This window comes from Micromesistius poutassou (genome assembly GCF_964030765.1).
Source record: "Micromesistius poutassou genome assembly, contig: SCAFFOLD_3279, whole genome shotgun sequence".
Lineage (NCBI taxonomy): Eukaryota > Metazoa > Chordata > Actinopteri > Gadiformes > Gadidae > Micromesistius > Micromesistius poutassou.
The window spans coordinates 27,771-37,565 of record NW_028178302.1 but is presented as its reverse complement, the minus strand read 5'-3'; the positions used below and the strand labels follow the sequence as shown (position 1 = coordinate 37,565).

General features: G+C 45.8%; 2 protein-coding genes across 2 annotated transcripts; both read left to right on the top strand.

The window, feature by feature from the left end:
* Positions 1-1,745: 1,745 nt before the first annotated feature.
* Positions 1,746-6,788, top strand: LOC311372729 (CD209 antigen-like protein D; the record flags this gene model as incomplete). Its single annotated transcript, XM_084489686.1, has 7 exons — positions 1,746-1,836; positions 2,328-2,477; positions 2,745-2,816; positions 4,154-4,204; positions 4,541-4,683; positions 6,419-6,519; positions 6,621-6,788. The coding sequence occupies 7 exons, from the start codon at positions 1,746-1,748 to the stop codon at positions 6,784-6,786; spliced, it is 774 nt and encodes a 257-aa protein (XP_084345812.1). The 3' UTR covers positions 6,787-6,788.
* A 366-nt stretch (positions 6,789-7,154) lies between these two features.
* On the top strand, positions 7,155-9,133 carry LOC311372728 (stonustoxin subunit beta-like). The gene is made up of 2 exons (XM_084489685.1): positions 7,155-7,462; positions 8,561-9,133. The coding sequence occupies exons 1-2, from the start codon at positions 7,162-7,164 to the stop codon at positions 9,127-9,129; spliced, it is 870 nt and encodes a 289-aa protein (XP_084345811.1). The 5' UTR covers positions 7,155-7,161; the 3' UTR covers positions 9,130-9,133.
* Positions 9,134-9,795: the final 662 nt, after the last annotated feature.

Below are 9,795 nucleotides of genomic sequence, written 5' to 3'. Positions count from 1 at the left end.
GCACCTTTCATTATGCATGATACACTTGCTCAGTATGAATACAATTACAAAGGATCTCTCTCTCTCTCTCTCTCTCTCTCTCTCTCTTTCTCTCTCTCTCTCTCTCTCTCTCTCTCTCTCTCTCTTTCTCTCTCTCTCTCTCTCTCTCTCTCTCTCTCTCTCTCTCTCGGTCTATCGGTCTCTCTGTGTCTCTCTCTCTCTCTCTCTCTCTCTCTCTCTCTCTCTCTCGTTGTCCCCGGTCATTAGTGGGGTCAGGACATTGTAGTGTCTGTTGTGTCTCAGAGGTTCTGGGTTCGATTCCAAACACGCCCTGAAGGCTTCTGTGAGCCCAACCCTCTCCCTGTGATTGGACGACACTGTGGGTCAGAGTGAGCGTCCGTTAACCTGCTGACCACTGATTGGTCAACGAGCAACAGGTGTGCAGCCTCCCCCAGCCCCAGGTTGGTTTTTAAGTCTCGTGAGAACCCTTCCTCTCTCTCTCTCTCTCTTCCCCCACAGAGCCGTCCCGCCAAATACAGACGTGTTGCCCTGGCTGAGAACATATTGTCAAATACATTCTAGAATTATTAATTCTATGTAATAATAATTATAATTCTGATGACATGGAAGAAAACACAAGACTAGGCACAGGCACACAGGCACACACAGACCACAGATAAGAAGACTCAGGGTGTCGCGTCCTGTAGCTGGAGACGCAGCGGTGCAAAGGAGGAAACGAAGATTGGAAGAAAAAAAAGTTAGTTCATTACTATAACTATATAAGACTTATAATAAATAAAAGAGTAGTCAACAGCTTGATTATTAATTATCCTTCGTTCCAATAACTATTTGAGTCTTATTATAAAGGGTAATGGTGATAGTTTGATGATATTCTCTTGCAAAACCAAATAGCTTGTTGAATAGATCTAGTTCAGATGATCTGGTTCTGTGAGCCATACAGCAGAGCCATACAGCCAAACACAGACATGTTGCCCTGGCTTGTGAATATTTTACTTTAAATAAAATGAGTACAGACTGAACTGAGAATAATGTTGGTCTGCAAGACCAAGTCCATCACAGCTTGCACGACACACACACACGCACACCACGTACACACACACACACACACACACACACACACCACATACACACACACACACACACACACACGCACGCCTGTGATTGGTCACAGGTGTGCAGCCCCCCCCAGCCCCAGAGTCTAATCAGTGTGACTGGGGCCAGGTGAGGCTGCTTCAACCATCCACCACACACGCACACACACTCCACTATGTCTTTTAACGTGATGGGAAATCCACAATAATGTTCGCTATGTTTTTGAGTGTTTGAATAAACAGCAGCACAGAGTTCTGACAAAAAGGGGTTTTATTTGACCTAAATAAATACAAAAACAGGTCGTGGAGAACCAATAAAAGAACGTTAAAGTATTATAAACATAAATGATCGAGGATCAACATAAAAGTGGTTTGCGTGGACGTTAATTCCCCGTGAGCAGAAGAGATAGGCTTCACAGAAATGATACGCATTAGAGTTAACATCAGCTACTGGAAAAACCCACGGTGCTTTTGGACCTCACACACACGCAAATGCAAATGCAAACGCACACACAAACATTTCGCAACACTGATGATATCAGATTGCAGGCTGACGATTGGTCAGAATTCAAACCTGTGACGTGGTTTCTCCAGCTTAAATAGCGGAGCAGAATCCTTGAGAGCAGAAGCAGTGAGAGCTGTCAGAGAGGAACCATGGACACCATCGCTGAACCGGACCCTGGACCCTCTGAGGAACCTGAGGACATGTCTTTGAACCGGAGACAGACCAGGAAGAGAAGATTTGGTAGGTGCCCTTTTTAGAGGATTCAAAATAACTAATCCAGTAAACAATATGTTTTCATCTGCATGCATTTTAGATTCACGTTTAGCAACGTTTTAATTCAGAGTGACCGACCTGATTAACCAGCGACCGTAGAGACAGATTTATTCTCCCTTTTTTTTTGTTACCTTACTTGACGTGTGACTACGCCCGTGAGTTACGGACTACTGATAGGCATCTCAAGTAGTTGTGTGTTTCATGATATATGTTCGTTATGTACGTGGAACAGAGTGCAGAGTAACTTTAGAGTCGAACACAAGTTTAGTCTTTTCATTACCACAATGGTGGCCACGCAGTGTGAATATATGTATGAACATACTCTGTGTGTCCGTGTGTGTGTGCTTGAGTGCATCAGTGAGTCTGTGTGTCAAAAGGAGTACATCAGATAAGCGTTGAAGAAAAACATTTCGCAACACGTAATGGAGAATTAAAACACGTGATGTGTTTTTTTCCAGCTGACAGAGCAAAGATGGAGGCTAGGTTCAGAAGCAGTGAAGGCCATCAGAGAGTAACCATGGTCACCATGTCTGAACCGGACCCTGGACCCTCTGAGGAACCTGAGGACACGTCTTTGGACCGGAGGGAGACCAGGAAGAGAAGATTTGGTAGGTGCCCCTTTTTAGAGAATTTAAAAGAAATAATCCAGTCCGAAAAAATGATCCAAAATAAAATATGTTTTACTCCACATACATTTAAGATTGATGTTTCGAACACTTTTTTAGCCAAAGTGACCGTGTGTGTGTGTGTGTGTGTGTGTGTGTGTGTGTGTGTGTGTGTGTGTGTGTGTGTGTGTGTGTGTGTGTGTGTGTGTGTGTGTGTGTGTGTGTGTGTGTGTGTGTGTGTGTGTGTGTGTGTGTCCTACTCCTGAACAGTTCTATGGTTGCACATCGCTGTCGTTGTGAGCATCGGACTGCTGAGTATTCTCCTCATCTCCCTGCGCTTCAGTGAGTCTGAATCATATCATCCTGAATATAATTACAATACAGTTATGATCATATTAATGATTGTAGTAATAGCAATGATAATGATAATTATTGTTTTTGTTAGAATTAGTGTTAATAATATGAATGATCTTACTACTATGTAGCAGCAGGCCTGTCGGACAAGTTGCTCTGCACAGTTGGTCAACGCGCATGTGCCAAGCAGCCTGCAGCTCACACACACACACACACACAGCACACGCAAACGCACACATACAACGCACACACACACACACACACACACGTGCAAACGCACACATGCACCGCACACATGCACACACACACACACACACACACACACACACACACACACACACACACACACACACACACACACACACACACACACACACACACACACACACACACACACACACACACACACACGCGCGCGCGCATGCACATACACACACCGCACACACACATGTGCACGAACACACACGTTTCAAGACAAAGGCATTGCAGGACACCACATACACACACATGCACACACACCGCACACACGCACGCACACACATGCACGGGCATACACACACTGCACACACGCGGACGCAGACGTTGAAAGACAACGGCAAGATGGAGACCACAGCCCCGCCGTCGACACACTCTCCCAGCTGAGACCTCATGTCTATTGTAGACTACACTTCTTTGCAAAACTTTATTTATTTTTAAATAAAGTGTTGATGACGCTTCGGTCTGCATTTGCGTGTCATCGAGTGGCCCCCTAAATGATAATCAGCCTTTTGTTCCCTGAATGGTCAAAAAATATTTAAATGTTGGCACTGCTTTTAAGAGTCATTCGTGGTGAACGCTAAAAGATAGGTCCTTTCATAACCCTAAAAGTACACATCATACAATAAACTTCAATACATGAGTTCACAGCTGCACAGGTGTATAGAAAATGATTATTGACAACAGTTAGCTGAACATTATGTGGTCCCGTCCTTCCACTCCCTGTTTTCTCACCCTGTTTAAACACAGAAATCAACTACATTTGTCCCAGTGTTTGTTATATGGGAAATAAAGCTATGTAATAATATGTATAATAATAGCAATGATAATGATCATTATTGTTTTTGTTAGAATTTGTGTTAATATTATGAATGATTGTAACAATAGCAACGATAATGATATTGATAATTATAGTTATTGTTATTTTAATTGGTATTAATATTAATATGTCACGTTCTCTTTCAGGGGGGATGGACTTTGTGTTTGGTTGGCTGTGGGTCCTGTGACGTTTAGAGACGATCGTTCTGTTTTAGAGCTCATTCCTTCTGTACTCCTCTGTCCTGTCCTAGACACACCGTCACCTTGGAAGGAGGGGAGAGAGCGCTTACTGGATGAACTCGGTGAGGGTTTTATCCAAGTTATTACATCAATCACATTATTAACATTTTTTTTATTTTGTGATTTATGTTTGAACATCCCCTCTTCCTTATAACTTCACATTTTATATTGTCAGGCTAACAGAGCATAGACCGTGTTAAACTACCATCAAATAAATGTGGTCTACTAAAGACATTTTTCTATTGTCGTCTATTAGGGTCATGCTTCTATTGATGTCTATTAAGGTTGTGCTTCTATTGTGGTCTGTTAAGGTCAGGTCTCAGGGTTGTGTGTCAGTAATGAAGACGGTAAGATAAGCAGTTCTGTGTTTGTTAAGGATTTTCTTTTACATTCAACAGATGAATTGGCGCTTCAGGGCTGGATGTTTTACGACCAGAGTTTCTACCTTATGTCTACTACTAAGAAGAGCTGGAAGGCCAGTAGAGAAGACTGTCTGCGGAGAAACGCAGACCTGGTGGTTATCAACAGCAGAGAAGAACAGGTGTGTGTGTGTGTGGGGAGAGACATTGTTGTGTGAGAGAGAGAGAGAGAGAGAGAGAGAGAGAGAGAGAGAGAGAGAGAGAGAGAGAGAGAGAGGTGTGTGAGACGTGTGTGAGACGTGTGTGAGAGAGAGAGAGAGAGGTGTGTGAGAGGTGTGTGAGAGAGAGAGAGGTGTGTGAGACGTGTGTGAGAGAGAGAGAGAGAGAGAGGTGTGTGAGACGTGTGTGAGAGAGAGAGAGAGAGAGAGGTGTGTGAGACGTGTGTGAGAGAGAGAGAGAGAGAGAGGTGTGTGAGACGTGTGTGAGAGAGAGAGAGAGAGAGAGGTGTGTGAGAGAGAGAGAGGTGTGTGAGACGTGTGTGAGAGAGAGAGAGGTGTGTGAGACGTGTGTGAGAGAGAGAGAGAGACACGTGTGTGAGAGAGAGAGAGAGACACGTGTGTGAGAGAGAGAGAGAGACACGTGTGTGAGACGTGTGTGTGAGAGAGAGAGAGAGACACGTATGGCGAGTGAACAGTGCCAAACCTAAGGATAACCAGGAAGAGGCGAAGGAGCAGTCTAACCCTACGCCGCCGTGAGAACGTGTGAAATTTTGTATGGGACTGATCGGGACTGCAGACGAGAGACCAGCAGCGACGCCACGGCGACTGCATGGAAGTTCCGTCCACCGGCGGCGGTGTCACGGCGACGTACATACGGAAATTCAGACAAAATGTACGTCTACTCACGGACATCTGAAGAAGTTCGTCGCCACTAAGACGCCTGCTAACCTACGTCGCCGTGAGAACGCCTGAACTAAAACTTAAGAGTTTTGGTCTTTTTGACACACAAAAACGAACGGTTTTTATAAAATGTCATCAACTTATTCATCAACAAGTATTTGGACATATTAATACCAGAAAAAATAAATAATAATAAAAAAGAAAAAAATATATAGACTGGGAATCGAACCCCAGTCTCTCGCGTGACAGTCAATTACCTTAACCACAACATTGTCTGGACCATGACCAAAAATAAATAAGTAAATATATATATATATATATGTATATATATATTTATTTATTTATTTATTTTTGGTCATGGTCCAGACAATGTTGTGGTTAAGGTAATAAATAAATATATTTATTTATTTATTTTTGGTCATGGTCCAGTCAATGTTGTGGTTAAGGTAATTGACTGTCATATATATATATTATGGCGACGGCGTGCGTATCCTCTCCCCACGGCGGCGGCGTACGTATCTCCACACGTGCATTTCACACGATGTTATCCTTCTCCTGGTAATCCTGGCACTGTTCACTCGCCATAGACACGTGTGTGTGAGAGAGAGAGAGAGAGAGAGACACGTGTGTGTGAGAGAGAGAGACGTGTGTGAGAGAGAGACGTGTGAGAGAGAGAGAGACGTGTGTGAGAGAGAGAGAGACGTGTGTGAGAGAGAGAGAGACGTGTGTGAGACGTGTGTGAGACGTGTGTGAGAGAGAGAGAGACGTGTGTGAGACGTGTGTGAGACGTGTGTGAGAGAGAGAGAGAGACGTGTGTGAGACGTGTGTGAGAGAGAGAGAGAGACGTGTGTGAGACGTGTGTGAGAGAGAGAGAGAGACGTGTGTGAGTGTGTGAGAGAGAGAGAGAGACGTGTGTGAGTGTGTGAGAGAGAGAGACATTGTGTGAGTGTGAGAGAGATTGCGTATGTGTGTTCAGCTGTGTTGTCATGACAACAGATGCTATTACCTTTGGAAACAGGGGTTTGTCAACAGATTGATAGGTCCTTCCTGGATTGGACTGAGCAGTAGAGACACAAAGGGGACCTTCAAGTGGGTGGATGGTACCCCCATGACCTCAAGGTAAGGCTGATGACTCTGTTCAGCAGCATCTCTTCTCTGAGAGTGACAGAGTGACCTCACCTCAACACTGGGCTCCACTGTCTCCTCCTCGTGGTTCTCAGTTTGAGACGCGCTAAACCAGGCGATGACAGCGGAGCAGAAGTCTGTGTCGTAGCAGGGGAGGACGGCTGGTCCAGACAACCGTGTGACAGACTGCACCACTGGATCTGTGAGAAGGCCGTGGACCTGGATCATCTGGAGGCTGGGCTGGACAAAGAGGGTCCGTAGACTTTGTTTGTGTTCATGAGTGGAGAACGGTTCCTCCTTTCTGTTCTCTGTGCCGTAGACACAGTAAATATACTCTTTATGAGTGGAAAGGTGGTTGGGTGTGTTTAGGTCTACTAAGGTCAGGTTTCTATTGTGGTCTACTAATGCCATGTTTCTATTGTGGTCTACTAAGGTCATGTTTATATTGTGGTCTACTAAGACCATGTTTCTATTCTGGTCTACCATGTTTCTACTGTGGTCTATTAAGGCCAGGTTTCTATTGTGGTCTACTGTGGACCTGTATTAGGAGAGAGTGAAGGGAGTGTCTGATGGTGCATCTCTAGATACGTGTTGTAAACGTTCACTCCTCTCCTCCTGGTTTCTTCAGGTTCAGTGATGCCCACGGAGGAGGAGGAGGCCCCCAGCATCACAAAGTTCCACTCCACTACCCAGGTGTTGCCCGTGGGCCAAACGGCCCGCTACACCTGCGATGCCAGCGGCACGCCGGAGCCCACCGTCGAGTGGCTCCACAACGGCAGGCCCCTGGAGAGGAACGGCACAGACGACCAATCAGAGGCCTGGGTGGAGAGGGGGTTCCTCTTCGTCAGAGGGGTGAAGTATGGCGTGAACACGGTCTGCTGCGTGGCGAGCAACAGCGCTGGCACGGCCAATCACACCGCTGAGCTGCTTGTCTTTGGTAAGATCTGGATCCAAGGAGAGACGTTTGTTGTTGATGTATTTATAACGTTGTTGTTGAGGTGTGTATATATTTAAGCAATAGATCACGACAGGCTGTGTCGTTCATTATACCACAGTGAAGGGGGTCGCCATCCCTCCGCTGTGCGTCGGGACGGACAACGCCCCTTCACTGTGGTATAATGACCGTATACCACTGACTGAAGTGATCTATTGCTTTTATAAAACGGTTACGTAAGTATGGCGAAATGAAAGTCATAGACACCCTCAATTTTGAAAAAGCTAGAAAGTCGGAAAAGCATTTTTTTTAACGAATACAAAAAAGTAGTCCCTCCTGGCTGCCGGCAAAGTGTACGGCGGTTGCTATGCAACACACTGTAGCGTCCTTCAGAGAGAAGGCTAGAGACGGTAGCTCGGTTCGCCGGCAATTTAGCCTACTGTCGAGTTCACTCACCGTGTGCCTATTGCTTTACAACATTTCCACCCCCTCCAGCAATCAACATGTTTTTTAGGCTTCAGTGAACTACGCTATCGCTTTTATATATAAATAAACAACAGTTCAAGTTAGGCGCGGAGTGATACTGAACTCTGTAAACTGAACGGGCGTCATAGCTGTGTGTATACGCTCAATATACAACAGTTGGGAACCAATCAGATCGCTTGATTTAAGCCACCCGTTTTATAAATATATATATATATATATATATATATATATATATATATATATATATATATATATATATATATATATATATATATATATATATATATATATATATATATATATTCATAAATGTATGTGTATATATATATATACATGTATACAAAATTATATATATATGTGTGTGTATATATATGTATATATATATGTGTGTGTGTATATATATATGTATATATATGTGTATATATATATATATATATACAGTATACCAACTGAAAACAAATCCTCATCCGCTTATCAGGGGTCGGGTCGCGGGGGCTCAAGCATGAATCAGCATTTTTTTTAATTTTCCAATGGAAACGGATGGGGGGATTTTGGGCGAATAACCTGGAATATCTCGGGAATTATGAATAATATCATGTCTTGTTCTCCCGTCAGATGCCTGTGAACTCACACTGGACCCAAACACAGCCCACAGAGACCTCTCTCTGTCTGAGGACAACAGAAAGGTGACGTGGGTTGGAGAGGACCAGTCGTATCCGGATCACCCAGAGAGATTTGACTACTGGTCCCAGGTGTTGTGTAGAGAGGCTCTGAGTGGCCGCTGTTACTGGGAGGTAGAGTGGGAAGGAGATGTTTATATAGGAGTGACATACAGAGGAATCACAAGGAGAGGACGGGGTTATGACAGCCTGCTTGGAGGGAACAACAAGTCCTGGAGTCTTGTTTGTCATGATGGTGGTTACTCTGCCTGGTACAACGGTAGACAGACAGACATACGTCTCCCCCCCCCTGGCTCTACCAGAGTAGGAGTGTATCTGGACCGGCCTGCTGGCACTCTGTCCTTCTACAGAGTGTCCCGAGGTGTAGGAGGGTCCTCAGACACACTGACACACATCCACACCTTCAGGTCCACCTTCACCCAGGAGGACCTCCTCCCTGGGTTTATGGTAGGGGAGCCGTGGGAGACGCCGGGGGTTAACTCAGTGTCTCTGTGTCGGATGTAGAAAAAAAAAAGGTCGGCGGGGCGGGCGGGCGCACACACACACACACACACACATATACACGTAAGCACACACACACACACACACATATATATGCACACACACACACACACACACACACACACACACACACACACACACACACACACACGTAAGCACACACACACACACACACACACACACACACACCCCCGTCGTCGTCCGGGGCTGTGGGCGAGCAGGGGTCGGTTGTAGGAAAAAAGTAAGGGCAGGCGGGCGGGCACACACACACACACACACACATGTACACAAACAAAAACGCCCGCACACACACACACACATACAAATACACACACACACACACAGCTTCTGCATTAGAGGAGGTTAGTGTCTTTTGATGGAGGCCTGAGAGGACTGATGACTCAGAGTCTCTGTGGCAGTTATAGTCTCTCGCTCTCTCTCTCTCTATCCCTCTCACTCTTTCTTTCTCGTCTCCCTCTCACCCTCCTCCCCCCTCGTCTCCCTCTCCCCTCCCCCTCGTCTCCCTCTCCCCTCCCCCTCCTCCCCCCCCGTCTCCTCCTCCCCCCCATCTCCCTCTCCCCCTCCTCCTCCCCCCCATCTCCCTCTCCCCCTCCTCCCCCCCCGTCTCCCTCTCCCCCTCCCTCCCCCCCCGTCTCCCTCTCCCCCTCC

Coding starts and splice junctions, on each gene's coding strand:
- LOC311372728 (XM_084489685.1), top strand. CDS start 7,162: ATGCCCACGGAGGAGGAGGAGGCCCCCAGCATCACAAAGTTCCACTCC. Junction 7,463..8,560: donor CGCTGAGCTGCTTGTCTTTG/GTAAGATCTGGA, acceptor TTCTCCCGTCAG/ATGCCTGTGAACTCACACTG.